This window comes from Hyla sarda, chromosome 1 (genome assembly GCF_029499605.1).
Source record: "Hyla sarda isolate aHylSar1 chromosome 1, aHylSar1.hap1, whole genome shotgun sequence".
NCBI lineage: Eukaryota > Metazoa > Chordata > Amphibia > Anura > Hylidae > Hyla > Hyla sarda.
The window spans coordinates 414009701-414030814 of NC_079189.1; the positions used below are offsets into that span (position 1 = coordinate 414009701).

At 45.5% G+C, this 21114-nt stretch overlaps 1 protein-coding gene across 2 annotated transcripts in view; it reads left to right on the forward strand.

Moving 5' to 3' along the window:
- The window catches only part of RBM19 (RNA binding motif protein 19), a 97050-nt gene that overhangs the window by 2773 nt on the left and 73163 nt on the right, over positions 1-21114 (forward strand). The window contains exons 1-4 of one of the 2 annotated variants that reach the window (XM_056528764.1): positions 7189-7392; positions 9262-9444; positions 9530-9652; positions 17800-17832. In XM_056528764.1, coding sequence (XP_056384739.1) covers positions 7357-7392; positions 9262-9444; positions 9530-9652; positions 17800-17832 — 375 coding nt within the window. In that variant the 5' untranslated portion in view covers positions 7189-7356. Of the gene's footprint in view, positions 1-7188; positions 7393-9261; positions 9445-9529; positions 9653-17799; positions 17833-21114 lie in introns of those variants that run through there. The other variant, XM_056528765.1, reaches the window with a different exon arrangement.

Consider the following 21114-nt stretch of genomic DNA (forward strand, 5'->3'; position numbering starts at 1 on the left):
CCGCAGGTTGGAGACCACTGGCGTACAGTGAGTTCCATCGCCACTGGCCCCCAACAAAGAGGGGGAGGGCAGTGCTTGACATATGTGGGTAGTACCCCGCTGGTCTGATCATTAATTGGGGGAGCAGAACAGTGCTGGCGGGTCAGATGATTTTGGGGGGGGGGAGCCAAACACCGCGCGCGGGTCACATGATTGGGGGGGTGGGTTGGGGGGACAGAACAGCGCTGGCGGGTCACATGATTTGGGGGGTGAAAAAATACCGTTATATACCGTGGAACCACCGTAAGTTAAAAAAGATACCATGATACACATATTTGGTCATACCGCCCATCCCTACTTTAGCCCTCCAGATCTTGCAAAACTACAACTCCCAGCATGCCCAGACAGCCCCCAGGCGTTGGCACGGGATGCCTGCTGAACGATTTCAGCAGGCATTCTGTTCACCGACCGGTTACCGGTGGGGAACAGAAACGCCGAGGGCGTACCGGTACGCCCTTGGTTCTTAACCCCTTAACGACGCAGGACGTATATTTACGTCCTGCGCCGGCTCCCGCGATGTGAAGCGGGATCGCGCCGCGATCCCGCATCATATCGCGTGGGTCCCGGCGCTAATCAACGGCCGGGACCCGCGGCTAATACCACACATCGCCGATCGCGGCGATGTGCGGTATTAACCCTTTAGAAGCGGCGGTCAAAGCTGACCGCCGCTTCTAAAGTGAAACTGAAAGTATCCCGGCTGCTCAGTCGGGCTGTTCGGGACCGCCGCGGTGAAATCGCGGCGTCCCGAACAGCGGATCGGACACCGGGAGGGCTCTTACCTGCCTCCTCGGTGTCCGATCGACGAATGACTGCTCCGTGCCTGAGATCCAGGCAGGAGCAGTCAAGCGCCGATAATGCTGATCACAGGCGTGTTAATGCACGCCAGTGATCAGCATTAGAGATCAGTGTGTGCAGTGTTATAGGTCCCTATGGGACCTATAACACTGCAAAAAAAAAGTAAAAAAAAAGTGTTAATAAAGGTCATTTAACCCCTTCCCTAATAAAAGTTTGAATCACCCCCCTTTTCCCATAAGAAAAATAAAACAGTGTAAAAAAAATAAAAATAAACATATGTGGTATCGCCGCATGCGTAAATGTCCGAACTATAAAAATATATAATTAATTAAGCTGTACGGTCAATGGCGTACGCGCAAAAAAATTCCAAAGTCCAAAAAAGCGTATTTTGGTAACTTTTTATAACATTAAAAAATGAATAAAAAGTGATCAAAAAGTCAGATCAAAACAAAAATCATACCAATAAAAACTTCAGATCACGGCGCAAAAAATGAGTCCTCATACCGCCCCGTACGTGGAAAAATAAAAAGTTATAGGGGTCAGAAGATGACATTTTTAAATGTATAAATTTTCCTGCATGTAGTTATGATTTTTTCCAGAAGTGCGACAAAATCAAACCTATATAAGTAGGGTATCATTTTAACCGTATGGACCTACAGAATAATGATAAGGTGTAATTTTTACCGAAATATGCACTGCGTAGAAACGGAAGCCCCAAAAGTTACAAAATGGCGTTTTTTTTTTCGATTTTGTCGCACAATGATTTTTTTTTCCGTTTCGCCGTGCATTTTTGGGTAAAATGACTAATGTCACTGCAAAGTAGAATTGGCGACGCAAAAAATAAGCCATAATATGGATTTTTAGGTGGAAAATTGAAAGGGTTATGATTTTTTAAAGGTAAGGAGGAAAAAACGAAAGTGCAAAAACGGAAAAACCCTGAGTCCTTAAGGGGTTAAGTCCCCGGATGCAAGGGCGCACCTGTACGCCCTTGGTCCTATACAGGTTATTGATTTAATCTAAAACTCCGCAAAATTCTGCAAGTGAAGATTTCATGTGGCGCCTGTCGCCAAAATCTGTTTTCTCCTCCTTCTCGATTTCTCCTGGATGATGATGTACATGCTACAGTGCTATTTCTCCTGTATGTTTGTGCTACTGTATGTCCCTCCTGACATGATTTTCTCTTGAAGCTGCTGTGCAATGAACACTGACATAAAGACCACTGTATGAACCCTGTGCATCTCTGCTTCCCTGTATGAACCCCGTGCATCTCTTCTTCCCTGTATGAACCCCGCGCATCTCTGCTTCCCTGTATGAACCCCGTGCATTTCTGCTTCCCTGTATGAACCCCGGGCATCTCTGCTTCCCTGTATGGACCACGCGCATCTCTGCTTCCCTGTATGAACCCCATGCATTTCTGCTTTCCTGTATGAACCCCTTGCATTTCTGCTTCCCTGTATGGACCCCCTGCATCTCTGCTTCCCTGTATGGACCCCCTGCATCTCTGCTTCCCTGAATGAACCCTGTGCATCTCTGCTTCCCTGTATGAACCATGTGCATCTCTGCTTCCCTGTATGAACCTGTGCATCTCTGCTTCCCTGTATGAACCCTGTGCATTTCTGCTTCCCTGTATGAACCCCATGCATTTCTGCTCACCTGTATGTTCCCTTTGCGTTTCTGCTTACCTGTATGTTCCCCATGCGTTTCTGCTTCCCTCTATGAACCTTGTGCATCTCTGCTTCCCTATATGAATCCCATGCATTTTTGCTTCCCTGTATGAACCCCATGCATTTCTGCTTCCCAGTATGAATCCCATGCATTTATGCTTCCCTGTATGAATCCCTTGTATTTATGCTTCCTTGTACGAATCCCGTGCATTTCTGCTTCCCTATATGAACCCCTTGCATTTCTGCTTCCCTGTATGATTCCTGTGCATTTCTGCTTCCCTGTGTGAACCCCATGCATCTCTGCTTACCTGTATGAATCCCATGCATTTCTGCTTCCCTGTATGAACCCCGTGCATTTCTGCTTCCCTATATGAATCCCTTGCATCTATGCTTCCTTGTACAAATCCCTTGCATTTATGCTTTACTGTATGATTCCCGTGCATTTCTGCTTTCCTGTATGAATCCCGTGCATTTCTGCTTCCCTATATGAACCCCTTGCATTTCTGCTTCCCTGTATGATTCCCGTGCATTTATGCTTCCCTGTGTGAACCCCGTGCATTTCTGCTTCCCTGTATGAACTCTGTGCATTTCTGCTTCCCTATATGAACCCTGTGCAACTCTGCTTCCCTTTGTGAATCCCGTGCATTTCTGCTTCCCTGTATGAACCCTGTGCATCTCTGCTTCCCTGTATGAAACCTGTGCATTTGTTTCACTGTATGAACCCCATGAATTCCTGCTTCCCAGTATGAACCCTGTGCATTTGTTTCACTGTATGAACCCTGTGCATTTCTGCTTCCCTGCATGAATCCCCTGCATTTCTGCTTTCCTGTATGAACCCCGTGCATTTGTTTCACTGTATGAACCCCGTGCATTTCTGCTTCCCTGTATGAACCCCGTGCATTTCTGCTTCCCTGTATGAATCCCCTACATTTCTGCTTCCCTGTATGAACCCGTGCATTTCTGCTTCCCTGTATGAACCCCGTGCATTTCTGCTTCCCTGTATGAACCCCGTGCATTTCTGCTTCCCTGTATGAACTCCGCGCATTCCTACGTCCCTGCATGAATGCTGACATAGAAATGCACGGGGTTCATACAGTGATGTTCATGTCCTGTACAAACCCCATGCATTTCTATGTTCTATTTATAGGGCTATTGAACACCCCATGAAAAAGCAGAAACCAGCCTGTACAATTCGTCCTCACCGTTGCAGCCCGAGGAAACCTGCCTTATACACAGCACACTAATATAACTCAGCCTTGGTTGGGATACACTGGCATACACACACAAAAGGGACTACAACTCCCAGCATGTGTCATTCAGGAGTCTTCAGTCTGTGGAATAACATCAGCATGCTGCCTCTGTAGTGTCCTGGGAGTTGTAGTTCCCCACACCTCTATAGGGCATACACAACAGGGACTACAAATCCTAACATGTTGTGTCAGGAGTTTTCAGCCTGTGGTATAACACTGTTGAAATTGATTATAATGATTCTGATTGTTGATCAATATATTAATACTTATATGCTATTACTAATGCTGCAGAAAGATATTTGTTACCCTTAACCTATATATCAGCTTGCTATTTGCTTGTAACTAAGATGAAGAACTTGTGACCAGGCCAAAAGAAGCAAGATAAAGAAGTTGGAAGTTAGAGACAAAACATCTGAAGAAAGATAGACTGTGCAGAAGGACAGATACATCTGGAATTTTCTGGTAGAATAGGGAGATGGCAACATAAGTGACCTATGGTTAAGAAACAAATGCATCTTTAATATGCTAATATATACAGACACAATACTCAAATAACCAATATCAAAATATAACATGATTTTGATGTGATAACGAACCTCCCCTTTTTTGTCAACTGTAAAAACCAATGTACTTCCAAATAATAAACAGAACTCCTTGGGACAGCTCCTTAGCCAGTATGCTGAGAAGGAGATATATACCAGAGATGTGGAATTCCTATCGCCCGACGCCCAGGACTAGCGGTTTTGGGCGCCGGGCAGGTGAATTTGTCTGGCCCTTAGCCCGGCTTCGGGCAAGCAGGGCCGGACCTGACAAGTGCGGAGGCGATCTGCAGTCTGTATGGAGCAGGCTCCCGACTCCTGCCCGCTCCATACTCTGCAGCCTGTGTCCTCCGAAGCAGAGCAGGGGAGATGAGAAGCTGTGTATTTGTCTTCTCTCCCCTGCTCTGCAGACGTGCGGGGGGAGATGAGGGGGCGTGACTTATTTCTCCCCGTGCAGACCTGCGTCCTCTGCCTTCGCTCCCCGCACGTCTGCACGGGGAGACTGTATGCGGCGCTCACAGGGGAGTATGGAGCGGGCTCGGGATTGCTGCCCGCTCCGTACTCTGCAGCCCCCGGCTTTTCTCAGTAGCCGGGGGCCGCTGCTAATAGCCAGCATGCGGCGATCGCCGCGGCTGGCTATTAACCCTTTAGATCGCCGCTGTCAAAGCTGACAGCAGCATCTAAAGGGACTTGTGAATGCTCCCTGGTGGGCTAGTGGGGTGGATCGCCCCCCCGCAGCGCCATCGCAGGGGGGGCAATCCACTATGGAGGTAGCCGGAGGACTTACCTCTGCTTCCTCCTGTCCCGGCTCTGTCATTGATAGATCCTGGCTGGACCAGGCTCTATCAATGGATCACAGAGCACACAGATTTGAAAGACACACATTAACCCAGTGGTCTTCAAACTGTGCCCCTCCAGATGTTACAAAACTACAATTCCCAGCATGCCAGGACAGCCGTTGGCTGTCCGGGCATGCTGGGAGTTGTAGTTTTGCAACATCTGGAGAGCCACAGTTTGAAGACCGCTGCATTAACCCCTTCCATGTTAAAAGTTCAAATCACCCCCTTTTCCTATATAAAAACATGTAAAATATAATAAAAATAAACATATTTGGTATAGCTTCGTGCGTAATTGTACAACCTATTAAAATATAACATTAAGTATCCCGTACGGTAAATGTAAAAAAAATACCAAACCACAGATTTGCAATTTTTATAATATCCCAGAAAAAAAAGTTAAAAAGCGATTAAAAAGTCAGATCAATACCAAAATGGTACCGATACAAAAAAACAGATTATGGCGCAAAAAATGAGCCCTCATACAGCCTGGTATGTGGAAAAAAATAAAGCTACAGGGGTTAAAAAATGGCAATTAAAAAAATTTGAAAAAGTTCAGAATTAGTAAAACATGACATAAACGATACAAATCTGATATGGCTGTAATGAGGCGGCCTAAAATATAAAACTAACATGTTACATCAACCACAAGGTAAATGGCGTAGAAAAGAAAAACACCAAATCTGCAAAATTATCTTTTACTATTTCAATTTCACTTCCCTTGAAATAGTATATATATATAAATTTTTTGGTTCGGAGAATATGTTATTGAAAAATTAAAAGGTATCATTATAGTAGGTAGTTATGGCTATTACAGGGCAAGGAGGAAAAAATGAGAGCGTAAAAGCGAAAATTGTCCCGGACAAGTGGATCGTCATGAGGGACAAGTAGATTCTGCTCCATTTTAGTCCTGTGGACAAGTCGTTTTTTATAAAATTTCCACACCCCTGTATACCAACATTTTCTCTGGTGTTTATTTCTTGTGTCAACACTCAGCAGTATACAGCGGCAGTCACTCACATTTTAAGGCCTAACCAGCAGCCAACCCGCATAGCTACATCTGTAGTCTCCTGGGGTTGTAGTTCACCAACACCTCTTTTGTCTCAGTAGTCTCCTAGGGGTTGTAGTTCACAACACCTCTATTGACTCAGTAGTCTCCTGGGAGTCTTATAGTTCACCACACCTCTACATACACCAGTGTTTACCAACCAGGTTGCCTCCAGGTGTTGCAAAAATACAACTCCCAGCATTCCCTGGTTGGGAAACACTAGCATACAAACACATAACAGGGACTTCAACTCCCAGCATGTGTCATTCAGGAGTTCCATCCGTGTCCCCCCCCCACCCCTCCCTTAAAGGACTTGTCCGTTGCCCACTTTTCTTATTGTATCCGTTCCGGGATGCAAAAAAAAGAAAATAAGCTTTCTCTAACCTGCATACGCTCCCCGGTGCTCCGATACAGGTGTTCGGTCCCCAGGCTGTATTCTTCTTACTTCCTGTTAGCCCGACACGTCACACGGAGCTTCAGCCTATCACTGGCCGAGGCGGGACATCGCTGAGGCCGGTGATAGGTTGAAGCTCCGTGTGACGCGTCGGGCTAACAGGAAGTAAGAAGAATACAGCCCGGGGACCGAACACCTGTACTGAAGCACCGGGGGAGCCTAGGCAGGTAAGAGAAAATTTGTTTTATTTTTCAGCCCATAACGGATAAAATAAGAAAAGTGAGCACCGGACATCTCCTTTAACACATAGAAACAACCCCAGTGCGAGACGTATTCCCCAGCAGTCTATATGTCCCCAGCCCGTGCACTTTGTCATCCTCCCTTTCAGAGAACACAGGCAGAGTAGAGGGAGGAGATGAGGGGCCATGTACGTCCTCTCTCCCCTGCTCTGTGTTCTTTCTCCCGCGCAGACCTGCGTCCTCCGAATGCGGAGCAGGGGGAGGGGAGCGTATACCTCCTCTCTCCCCCTGCTCTGCCCTCCCACCCAGCTCTAGCTTCAGAAATCCTCGGAGAGCTGAGGGGAGGAGCGGACACGTGTCTGCACGGGGCGCCAAGCGCACAGCAGATGAGCCCGCCTAATACCAGGCCACGCCCCCATCCCAAGCGCGTGCTGGTCTAGTTCTGAGCGAGAGCGCCTGGTTAGACACGTGATCTACACTAAGATGGCGGCGCCCATGAACAAAACGTGAAGCTAATCCGAAATCCGGTTACCTGCTGCTTAAGACATCAAGATGTCGAGATTAATCGTCAAGAATCTTCCTAATGGGGTATTTAACACCGGTTGACGATGTCCGTTTCCCCCAGCAGTCTCGGAGCTGTCAGGGATTCTTTACCATGCGTGTTTGTCTGTAGATCATAGAGATGTCTATATTGTTAGGTGCCGTGTGTTACGATGCTTTTTCTTTGCTTAAAAATATGTTGTTACTTAAGACCTATGAGAGCCACGTGACGAATCTTAAAGAACATGTTTTCTTACTGCAGTGTTTTCCGAGCAGTGTCTCCAGTTGTTGCAAAACTACAACTCCCAGCATGCCAGGACAGCCTTTTGGCTGGGAGTTGTAGTTTTGCAACAGCTGGAGGCACACTGGAAAACACTGGATTAGTGCAAAAGCATCATGTGCAGCCTGAGAAGGTTTCCATTGTGAGGCTAAAATACAAACAGATGTACTGTGCATCAAACAAAACAAATAAATAAATAAACATGTATATGCAGTTTAACTGCATTGCAGCCACATTTTGACCACTTGCCCTTTGTTTGGTAAGGCTAGGTCTGCACTGCAAAAAAAAACATATATTTTATTTTACTAGCTGATTTTTGTCCATAATCTGTGATTAAAGAGGAGAATCGGTGAATAATACATTGCCGATTTTTTATTTGTATTTTTTTCCTTTTTCTGTGCAAATGTAGCCTAAAACTTTTAAACATATGCTACAAAAAGCAACCATGAAAATGTCAAGAAAAATCACGTTAAAATACTGTGTATTTCAGTTTTGGGGCTCATGCTCTAGCTGTAATGGGTACAGCATCCTTACAAGTCTGAGCTCTTATATTACCTCTGAATGCTTCCAACTTGATATGAGAATCCATATAAATCTGTCAAAACAGCTGTTGTATGCACCATCACGTGTAAAGGAGTAGTGTAGTGAAAAATAACGTATCCCCTATCCAAAGGTCCAACTGCTGGGATCCCCTGTGATCTCCTGAATAGGGCCTCAGCAGTCTGCTTGAAGAGGGCGTGCTGACCCCCACAAGGAGCGATGGCCGACACGCCCCCTCCATGTATCTCATAGAGATATATGGAGGGGGCAGGCCCGTCGCTACATGACAGGCAAACCAAACAATTGCTTGGGGCCCTAAGCTGAGCTGGTGCTTACCTGTCCTGTAGCGACGGGGCAATTTCCCCCCCCCCCCCATCACTATTAAGGTCATCCCTGTGTCCCGAAAGATGTTTTCGGGACACAGGGATGCCCCTGTTAACTCTGTGCGGCCCCGCATTAAGTTTAAAAACGCAGGGTCCGCCGTCCATTTTGCTTGGGGCCCCCAAATTCCTTCAAACGGCCCTGGGAGGGGGGCATGGCGTCTGCGAAACGCGTTGCATCTTGGTAAATAAATCCTCTGTTCACAGTTTGGGTTGTGTCTCCTGGTCCGGTCAGCGCCAGCCTTATCCTGCCATTTGGTCTAGTGAAGCTCACCTATTACAGTACTCTATTGCTTGGAGGCAGCAGACGGGACCATTATCGGTCTTATATAATATGCATATCATTGTTGTGTAATGTGTATGGCAGTACACAACCACCCAGGGTAAGCGGCATCTGATCTTTGATCCTGCTTACCCATCCTCCGGTGTTTTACGCTATGGGTATGGAGCGTATTTCTTTCTTCCAGATGTGTCAACATAGTCTTTCTGTGTGTGTGCGCGCAAAAGAACTGCTTTACAGTGTGCAAAACAGTGATGCTTCTGTATGTAGACATTTTCACAGCTTCGAAATAACTGGCAACACGTTTCTATATCAATGTTTTTCCCTTATAGGCAGGTGCAATAACTATTTTCACTTAGTTACGTAAGCACATTTATTCTAAGCACAAATAATTACGTATGATTATTTTTTTCCCCTTTTCTTGTTATTTTCTAAAGATTAAGGAAGAGAGATTCCGGGAGCTGTTTGCTGAATTTGGCAATTTAACGGACTGTACTCTGAAATATACAAAGGATGGCAAGTTTCGGAAATTTGGCTTCATTGGATTTAGCACAGAAGATGAGGCTAAAGCAGCACTTGGCCACTACAACAAGAGCTTCATTGATACATCTCGTATTTCTGTGAGCAATTAATCAATGGTAGCAGGGGATCAGAATTATACTTCTTCCTATGTAGTCACAATATTTTTTTTTTTTTTTTCCAAAGGTGGAGCAATGTAAATCATTCGGTGATACCACTAAGGATAAAGCTTGGAGCAAGTATGCCAAGAGTAAAAGCAAGGATGTGGCAAAAAAGGAGGATGTAAAGCAAACAGAAGACGGTAAAAAGGTGAGCTCACAGTGTGCATTATGGTAAAGAAGTCATTCCATGCTTGCCTAGAAGTACAGAAAAATGTATCCCCTATCCACAGGATATGAGATACATTTTAGATCGGGGGGGGGGGGGGGGGGGGGGGGGGGGGGGGAGTGGCGCGTCGCGACCCCAGCCCAAAGCGGGGGGCCACCATGCCCCCACCATATATCTCTATGGGAGAGCCATTCAGCCAAATGTTCCAGGAGATTCAAGACCAACCTGATGGTTAGCTGCAGATGACTAAGTCAAATATTGTGACTAGTGACCGATGAAGAGAGGTTAGAGAATAGGGTCACTAGTGAAGAGATGAGCATGAAGACTTCTTCTTCTGTTACTCAAAAGCTGACAGTGACAATGAAAAGGAAATGTGGCAGGGGAATGGGAACAATACTACTTTGGCTAGCAGTTACATAGTGTTTTCATGCTTTTCCTCTGGGTAATGAAGTTTCTTGAAATTTGTGTACATTTTATGTGCATAAATGAAGAAAAAATGATATGGTATACCCCAAAAATCCAGGTATATGCACTGACAAAACAGAAACTTCTAAAACTTCACTTTTATTATTTCTGTTAAAACTGTGCAAAAATCTATAAAACATATTACCATTTTTTTTTTCTCATTGATTTAAAGCGCAATTGTCATGAATTTGTACCCCCATAAACTAATCGCAGGGTAAAGTTCATTAGAATTACTCTCATGTATACCTTTCACTGCTTTCTAGCAGCTTTTCAGACAAAAAAAAATGCTTTATAAGACAGCCAGCAACAGTCAAATAGGCGTGGCTATGACCCATGGCTCCACACATATCTCCTAATCTCCTGTATGTCATTGCTAGGACCGCTGTGTGATTGGTCCCAGCACATAGGCCCCTTTATTATCCTTATTTGTGGCGGCAAACATACAATTGTATAAGTAAAACAAGTGCCCGTTCTCCTATTCTCACAGCGTAATGCTCTGCCGCTTGCTATGCAAACTAACCCCCTATGATGGCACTGTAACCTAATAAGAGAATAGAACGGGCACTTGTTTTACTTATACATTTGTATGTTTGCCGCGACCGATAAGGATAATAAAAAAGGCCTATATGCTGGGACCAATCACACAGCGGTCCTAGCGATGACATACAGGAGATAGGCGTGGCGACCGTGGGCCATAGCCACGCCTATCAGACTGTTGCTGGCTGTCTTATAAAGCATTTTTTAGCCTGATAAAAGCTGCTAGTAAGCAGTAAACGGTATACCTGGAGAGTAATTCTAAAGAACTTTGTTACCCTGTGATTAGTTTATGGGGGTACAAATTCATGACAGTTGTGCTTTAAAAGACATCTCCAGCGTGATTAACACTTATGATCTCCTGTACGGGGCCGCGGCTGTCCAGTGCATGGGGCACGCCGGCCGCAGCATGACGTTGCAGCCGGCACACCTCCTCCATACATCTCTATGGGAGAGGCGGGGAGGCAGCGTTCGTGCCTCCTCCATAGAACTGTATGGGGACGGGGAGGAGATGGGGCGTAACCGTTGACCTCTATGTCGACGCTACGCGCCTTAGTGCTCACCATGAGCGCTAATGGCGGTGCCCCGTTAGGGAGATCGCGGGGGGTCCCAGCGGTTGGACCCCCCGCAATCAAACACTTATCCCCTATCCTGTGGATAGGGGATAAGTGTCATACCGCTGCAGTTGTCCTTTAAGTAAATCTGGTTACAGTGCTGTTTTCCACAGTATATGTAGATCTCTGAAGCAGTTATCCTACAGTCACCTTTTAGAATATCACACTAATACAGTAAAAGTTCTTAATTATTACTGCATCCAAATATGGTAATGTTTTAAATTTTTGCACAGACTTTTAATAGGAATAATAAAAGTGACGTTTTTGAGGTTGCCAGTACATATATACAGTCATGCACATAAATGTTGTTTTACTAAAGTAAAACATGGACATATTTGGACATAATGTCACACCAAACTCCAAAAATGGGCTGGACAAAGTTATTGGCACCCTTTCAAAATTGTGGAAAAATAAGATTGTTTCAAGCATGTGATGCTCCTTTAAACTCACCTGGGGCAAGTAACACGTGTGGGCAATATAAATAAAAAAAAAAGCACACCGGAAAGCAGATAAAATGGAGAGAAGTTCATTTAGTCTTTGCTTTGTGTGTCTGTGTGCCATACGAAGCATGAACAACAGAGCAGAGAACTATCTGAGGACTTGAGAACCAAAATTTTGGAAAACATCAACAATCTGAAGGTTACAAGTCCATCTCCAGAGCTCTAGATTTGCCTTTGTCCACAGTGCGCAACATTATCAAAAAGTTTGCAACCCATGGCACTGTAGTTTATCTCCCTGGGTGTGGACAGAAGAGAAAAATTGATGAAAGTTGTCAATGCAGGATAGTCCGGATGGTGGATAAGCAGCCCCAAACAAGTTCCAAAGATATTCAAGCTGTCCTGCAGGCTAAGGGAGCATCAATGTCAGTGCAAACTATCCCTCAACATTTAAATGAAATGAAAGTCTATGGCAGGAGACCCAGGAGGACATAAAAAAAGCAAGACTACACTTTGCCAAAATGAACTTGAGTAAGCTAAAATCCTACTGGGAAAACGTCTTGTGGACAGATGAGACCAAGATTGTTAAAGCACATCCTTCTTCTGTTAACTGAAAATGGAATGAGGCCTACAAAGAAAAGAACACAGTACCTACAGTGAAATATGGTGGAGGTTCAATTATGTTTTGGGGTTGTCTTGCTGCCTCTGGCACTGGGTGCCGTGAATGTGTGTAAAGCATCATGAAATCTGAGGATTACCAACAGATTTTGGGTCGCACTGTACAGCCCAGTGTCAGAAAGCTGGGTTTGTGTCCGAGATCTTGGGTCTTCCAGCAGGACAATTACCCTAAACATATGTCAAAAGCACCCAGAAATGGATGGCAACAAAGCGCTGGAGAGTTCTGAAGTGGCCAGCAATGAGTCCAGATCTAAATCCCATTGAGCACCTGTGGAGAGATCTTAAAATTGCTGTTGGGAAAAGGCACCCTTCCAATAAGAGAGACCTGGAGCAGTTTGCAAAGGAAGAGTGGTTCAACATTCCGGCTGAGAGGTGTAAGAAGCTTATTGATGGTTATAGGAGGCGACCGATTTCAGTTTTTTTTCCCCCCAAAGGGTGTGCAACCAAATATTAAGTTAAGGGTGCCAATAATTTTGTCTAGACCATTTTTGGAGTTTGGTGTGACATTATGTCCAATTTGCTTTTTTTTCATCCCTTTTTTTGGTTTAGTTCCAATACAAACAAAGGGAATAAACGTGTGTGTATAGCAAAACATGTGTTACTGCAATAGTTTTTTGTGAGAAATACTTCATTTTTTTATTTTATTTCAGGGGTGCCAACATTTACAGCCATGGCACTGTGTGTGTGTATGTATGTAGGATTCAAAGGTGGATTTATTCCATGACGTTTGAGACTACGTTTCACCTGCCTCACACTGGCTTTCTTAAGTGCAAACATCTGACATGACCCAGGCCCCTCATTACAAAGCAGTGACATCACTAATGACAATTTGCATATGTAAACAAAAGTCAAGCTATCCTAATCATATACATAAAGATCAGTGCATATATTAGTGCAAATTACATATCCATCATGAGCAATATACATATATATTTTTTTATTGTGCACAATCGATCTGTGGTGCCTCCTGAGACACCGCCATGACATCCAGGACGGCGAGTCAGCATGGTTCGGCCGAGAGCCGCGTTGAAACCGCTGAGTTACGGTATCCGGGTTACGTCAATATGCGTCCTTAGCAACCTATGTGCTGCCGCTTCCAGTGCCGCTGTCTGCGGTGGAACGGTGCTCGCATCATGCACAGCAGCTCCTGGCTGCTATCAGCAGCCAGGCACCCGCCAGTAATGGCTGACATCAGTGATCGCGCTGATGTCCGTCATTAACCCCTTAAGGACGCAGCCTTTTTTTACATTAACCCCTTAATGACGCAGGGTATTTTCCGTTTTTGCATTTTCATTTTTTCCTGATCCCCTTCTAAACATAACGCTTTAAATTTTGCACCTAAAGATCCATATTATGGCTTATTTTTTGTGCCACCAATTCTACTTTGCAGTGACATCAGTCATTTTACCCAAAAATTGCTGTGCGACAAAATGGAAGAAAAAATGAAATTTTGTAACTTTTTGGGGGCTTCCGTTTCTACGCAGTGCATATTTCGATAAAAATGACACCTTATCTTTATTCTGTAGGTCCATACGGTTAAAATGATACCCTACTTATATAGGTTTGATTTTGTCGTACTTCTGAAAAAATAACTACATGCAGGAAAATGTATACGTTTAAAAATGTCATCTTCTGACCCCTATAACTTTTTTATTCTTCCGCATATGGAGATGTATGAGGGCTCATTTTTTGCGCCATGATCTGACGTTTTTATCGGTATAATTTTTGTTTTGATCGCTTTTTACCTGTACGCCATTGACCGTGCTGTTTAATTAATTATGTATTTTTATAGTTCGGACATTTACGCACGCGGCGATACCACATGTTTGTTTTTTTATTGGGAAAAGGGGGGTGATTCTGACTTATTATGGAAGGGGTTAGATGATCTTTATTAACACTTTATTTTCTGTGTTATAGCTTTTTATTTATTTTTAATTTTTTTTGCAGTGTTATAGCTCCCATAGGGGGCTATAACACTGCGCACACTGATCTTCTACACTAATCACTGTCGGGCATTGATCAGTGTTATCGGCGCTTGACTGCTCCTACCTGGATCTCAGGCACGGAGCAGTCATTCGGCGATCGGACAGCGAGGAGGCAGGTAGGGACCCTCCAGCTGTCCTGTAAGCTGTTCTGGACACCGCAATTTCATCCCCACTGAGTTAACCGGCACAGTTTACTTTCACTTTAGACCACTTTGATCGCCGCGTCTGAAGGATTAATACCGGGCATCATCGCGATTGGTGATGTCCGGTATTAGTCGCGGGTCCCAGCCGTTGATGGCCGCCGGGACAGATGCGATATGATGCGGGGCTCAGCACGTGACCCCGCGTTCTATCGCGGGAGCCCGCTCATGACGTATGCATACGTCATGTAGCGGGAAGGGGTTAATGACACGGCCCAACTTTTCAAATCTGTCTCTTAAAGTTGTAACACCAAAAAACAGCTGCCACTGGAAACAAGATGCACTCCACTAATTTTACAACAATATCTTTATTAGTACATAAACACGGATCAAGTTAACAGACATATTAAAACTATTTAAAAGGCTCCTGAAGAGCCACAACACAGCCTCAGAGCAGGGCCATGACCCCCTGCTCCGGGTAAATGACCCCGTCCTACTGAAGATATAATATGATAGATAGTGTCCACCCAATGTGGCTACACAAGACAAATAAGGGCACAGTAAAACCACAATAATGTAGCATAAGGAATGTTTCTAACTAGAATACAATGGTAACCTATAATACTGCCCTATTGCCAATATACAATACCACAAGTAAATGTACTCCACATGGGCCAACGACACAGATGCTGCGACAGAGGACGGGGTCACTAAACCCCACGCGTTCCGTCGCAAAGCGACTTCCCCCTGACTATCGGCGCCGGTACCGATAGTCAGGAGGACAGAACGGGCAGCGGCGCCGATAGTCAGGGGGAGAGAAGGGGGTGTATCGGCGTATAACACGCACATAGACTTTAGGCTAAAAAGTTTTGCCTAAAAAGTGCGTGTTATATGCCGATAAATACGGTACATTTTTTTTAATAAAAAGTAAAACCTAAGCAAAAGTACTGATTAAAAATACAGATCATAGCCTAAAAAATGAGCCCTCATATTGCCCCATATAAGGAAAAATTAGAAAGTTATAGGTGGTCAAAATAGGGCAATTTCAAATATACTAATTTTGTTAAAATGGTTTGAGATTTTTTTTTTAAGCGGTACAATTATAGAAAAGCATATAAAATTAGTTTCATTTTAATCGTATTGACCCACAGAATAAAGAAAACATGTCATTTTTACTGGAAAGTGTACAGCATGAAAACAAAACCTTCCAAAATTTGCTAAAGTGCGGTTTCCTTTTCAATTTTCCCACATAAATAATTTGTTTGGTTGCGCCATACATTTTATGGTAAAATAAGTGATGTCATTACAAAGTACATTTGGGTCTCACAGGCCCTCATATGGGTCTGTGGATGAAAATATATGAGAGTTATGATTTTTAGAAGGCAAGGAGGAAAAAACGAAAATGCAAAAATAAAATTGGTCCATGTCCTTAAAGGGGTACTCCGCACCCCTAGACATCTTATCCCCTATCCAAAGGATAGGGGATAAGATGTCAGATCGCCGGGGTCCCGCTGCTGGGGGCCCCCGGGATTTGGCTGCTGCACCCACCTGTACGGCTTCCACCTCACACCGGCAACGCTGGAGGCTTCGGAGCCCGACCACAAAGGAGGAAGCGCGTGTGACGTCACACCCCGCCCCCTCAATGCAAGTCTATGGGGGTCCGTCATGCCCTCTCCCATAGACTTTCATTGAGGAGGCAGGGTGTGACGTCACACGGGGCGGAGTCGTGACGTCACGCTCGTCCGCCATTGTGGTTGGGCTCCAAAGCCTCCAGTGTTGCCTGTGTGAGGTGGAAGCCGTACAGGTGGGTGCAGCAGCCGAGATCCCGGGGGCCCCCAGCGGGACCCTGGCAATCTGACATCTTATCCCCTATCCTTTGGATAGGGGATAAGATGTCTAGGGGTGCGGAGTACCCCTTTTAATGCCAAAATGGGCCTGGTCCTTAAGGGGTTAAACAAAATCACATTTATTTTATTTATTTATTTTTTTGTCATGTTCTGACAGCCATCATTTTATTTTTATTTTTTTCATCCAACGCCATTGTGTGTTTGTTGGTATTGCATTTTTGTGATTCATGCTACCTTTGTGATCTTTTTTTTTATTTATTAATTTTTTTCTTTTCACGGTGCATTATCAGTTGTACAAGTCATTATGGATGTGACAATGCCTATTATGTATAGGTTTGGGCGTTTTTAATTTTTTTGGGTGATATTAGATTTTATTGGGAAAAGCATTGATTTTATTTATTGAGCTGTGTTTTAAATATTTATAATTTTTTTTATTTTTTACTTGTTATACTATGCTGCAGTACTTCACTGACTAACAGCCTGTGCGATCCAGCTTATGGGTGCCATCAGCTGGCCTCCTGCTGCCATGGCAACAAATGGGGCAATCGCATCGCGGGATTGCCGTCGGTGGACTGGGGGGAGCACCTTCCCCTTGTCAACCCCAAAGATTCCATGATCAGGATGATCAAGGCATCTATGGGGTTGACTTCTGCGGAGACCGGTGCAATTCTGGTCTCGGCAGCTGCTGGTTCCCGGCGGTGATCGCCTGCAGTGCATCTTGCTGAGCAGGATAGCACCAGGACATATGCATACGTCCAGTTGCGCTAGCAACTTGGACGTATGCATACATCCTGGGGCAGGAAGGGGTTAATTCCTCAATTGCCATGATCAATACTGATCACGGAATATGCAGCACTTTTAATAGATGATTGGATCGCCCGCGGCACTGCCACGATTCAGATCATCCAAGATGGCGGACCTGCCTCCGTCCTTCCTCCTGGTGTCGTCTTCTTCTATGGTTTGCTTTTCAGCAGACCAGAGAAGTAGATGGCCGATAACACTGATCAGTGCTATGCATATAGTTCCCAGTGGGGAAATAAGTGTATTTAAAAAAAAAAAAAAAAAAGTTAAAGACCCCCCCCAATAAAGAATTAAATGGCCCCCTTTTCCCATTATACCCCCAAATGCATAAAAATAAAATAATGAATAAACATATTTGGAATCACCACGTGCGTAAATGTCAATCTATTAAGATATAATGATCCTGTACGGTGAGCGGCATAAACATAAAGAAAAATTGCTGCTTTTTTTTGTCACAACATATTCCAAAATAATTTATAAAAAATGCCAACTGATATCCATTTTTTTTTCGAAAAAAAATCCCATGAACATCAATGACGGTTACCAAAAATCTGTAGCATCAGTAGAAATGTTAGTACTAATAAATGCATTTTTCATAATTATGTTTTATTTTTTTCCCTCTTTGTAGGCAAAAAAAGGGCAGAATTCAGTTTTGGAAGATGTAAGTATTAACTTTTGTGGTCTGAGCTGAAATTATTGGCTCTCATGTCTTCACTGTTCTGTTTTTATGTGGCTCAAAGCACGAACTCCAATAGAATTATGTATGTAAGGCATGTAGTAGGCAGGTAATTTTATCCAGCTAATAGTGAACATATTAGAAGTTGGCTCCTTCTTGGCAGGATTTACCCACCCACTGGAAGTGAGGTAAGCAGTTTTAGCTAGTGTCAGTAGGAGGGAGGTGTCAGGGAGCTACCCAGACCTGGTCTACTATTTTATTATTTTCTAGTTAAGTATGTCTAGTTAGCTTCTTTTTCCTTTGTTATTTTTCTAGGTTGGGCAACAGGAGCATGGCGTTACCTGATCGCTCACATGCGACAAAGGGGCACGGTGCATAAGAGTATGGGCTGTCAACCCCTAATCGCCAATGGCCAGCGCTTGGAGGTAGTACCTTGGGTCCCTCACTTGCCACTGCCTGCCTCACTATGGCAGCCTGACGCACTATGGCAGCCTGACGTGATGCAGTGTGGCCTAATGCTGGCTGAAGACTACAGGGTGAGTATGAGAAGATGGAGCCGTGGGAATGTACTACAACCCTCCCCTCCCCCCCTTCCCCCTCTTTCTCTCCCTAGCTCATCCGAGGTTCCCTTTCTCTGATCCCAGCTCCTCAGCCGCCATTGCACATGGCTGTGCTAGGCCGTACCCCTCATGGCCTCCGGCAACATTCTGGAGGGATCAGTCCGGTGGGCCAGCCCTCCCCCTATTTGGGCCCCACATGTATTGCGGCCAGGCACACTTCCCTGGCAGAGTTCCCTTCTCATTCAGCCGGAGACTCATTGCTGCTGCCCCAGTTTCAGTCTCTTGGGCAGCGGGTGTCCAGTCACACGCGGCCGTCCTCTTCCCCAGTGGGAGTGCAATACACCCTCTTACTTCTATTATTTGTCAGGCGCAGTGTCCAGGCCGTGTCCTTTATTAGAATGACTGGAGACCTACAGCTGCAACAGTGTCCTCGTTGTGAGCACACAGCACGCTTTCTACTTTTATGTTGCCAGGCGCAGTGTCCTGGCCGCTTTATCTTATCTGCTGCCGGAGACCCTCTGCGGAGTCCCACGCGGCCGGGCGCTTCCCAGGCGGGGGAGGCACCAGCCAGGTCATTCTACATGTTCCCCATCCCTGTACCTTTAACAGCCACCGATGTCCTGCTACAAGTTCCCTGGCTCCCAGCCCCCGTGCTCCTTATAGCATGTGGCCGTCTCCGGGGGCGGTGTTTCTCCAGAGCGCCCTCCTTTCTCTGAGGGCTGCGCTTCTTCACAGTTTAAAAAAAAAAAAAAAAAAAAAAGTCGTACCACTTGGTGGCGTTTGGCGCCCTCTTATGGCCATAAATTGTATTGCACCCTGGATTATTTTTTTTATTGCTTCTTGTGAGCTTCCCCTTGTGGCGACCATTCGCTATTACAGCCTTGGTCCGTAAAATCTGTTTTTATCAGTTAAATATCTGCAGGGTCCCTTTTCTAGGGACTGTTTTGGGGGTCGCCTTATTTCCTTCAGTCACCCTGTATGGTGTCCTGCTATGGCTTAATTACAATCTCAGTTGAGGTATGCGTCTAGTGTATCTGTTCTCTGCAGGGTACTCGCTCTGTCAGGGTGTGTATGAGCACCGACGTAGCAGGTAATTGCCAGGGATTCTCGATCCCTCAGAAACTATAGGGGATATATTCAGTGACTGTTCTCCCCTACCGAGAAAAGACGCTGGTCGGGTGCCTTTGTAAAGCTTCTGCATCCTGGCGGACACTGAGGACGCTCTGTCAGATTTGATGATCATCCATCAAGGGTTGTTCTTGGCGTCTCATAAACTGATTCCTCCTCCACAGAATGCCGCATCCGCAGCTAGTGCTCCAGATCCTCACGTCTAGTGGGAGATCTTCGTGGAAGTGTCCTTGCGTGGGCATGAATTGCACCTGATATCATTATGCCAGACTGTAGTCTCACCTGTCACTCATGCACAGACTTTTGTCTTCTTGGTCTCCTGCTCCGCCAGGTCGCCAGCTAGATCAGCCACACTCCTGTACCTCGCTCTCCGTGGGAGGTTTTGAAGGTGTGACCATGAGTGTTCAGGAACCCTATACCAGTCAACCGGACGGTTGTCTGCATGGTTTACTACTACATCGGGTTAACTACTATACACTTCCCACACTGTCGACGGAAGTTACGGTAAATCGCTAACAAGGTGTAGTTCCAAGCGAGTCTCCCCATGTTGCTCAATTGGCCCTATTCTATGCACCTCATACTGGTTTGCAGGGTTCCCTCTTTTACCAGGTCCCTCTCTACATGCCGGCTGCTCTCGCGACACAAGGCTTGTAACCCACTTTGTGTGTGTTTCTGAATGCGGGACCCGGTGTGGCCATGGTCCCTATGCCATATAGCCATACTGTGTCTGCATGGTTTTCTGATCCACCAGGTCACCTTCCCCATTCTTGTCGCTCCTGCCCTGCAGTCCGGTGACTCATTTTCCACAGGAAGTTCCAACAGTGTGTCTCGGTGGGTTGATTGGACCTTTATACCTGTCTGTCAGACTGTCTGCATGTTTCCTTTCCCACATACATCCTTCATCTCTTTAGTCTGCGACCGCAGTCCTGGTGTGTGCACCATTAGGAGATGGGGTGTGGGTGTTTCCGGCAGGTTCCAGGGACTTTCACAGCAACAGCAGCGCACTCTATTCCCCTTTCCGAGACTGCAACGTTTGGCTGCTAGGGGTATGGTTGCGACACACCGATGGTTGCTGAGCTGGTCTTCCATACTGCCAGACTTTTGGATGTCTGCGTTTTCTTTAGTGTCTGCAGCCTGGGTACCCCACTACTCTTGTAGGGACACAGACATGGTTACCGCACGTGTGCTAGGTCACTCTGCACGTGTAGAGCCCACCTTACCTTCCTTTTGGCGGGCCTTCCTGTGATCTTGTTTCCACAGGTCTACGGCAGTTGAGCACCTCTGTTCTGGGATGGGGCCTGATGGGGCAACTCAGTCGGTTCAGCCTCTCCCCCCCTATTCATCCAGGTATCTGTCCTGGGTTCCTGTGCAGGGTGGTTCAGTCGCTGTCTCGGTTTCCTTAGAGAACGACCAGGATGGCTTCATTGCTGCCCATCTGGTCCAGGGTTTCACTACTTTGGGGTGTTCCTCTCAACGCTTTTGGTTGCTGTGTGTGCTTTTTTTTTTTTTTTTTTTTTTTAAACTATCTTTATTACAAAGTAAATGCAGTAAAAAACGGTATCCATATAGAACAAGGTAA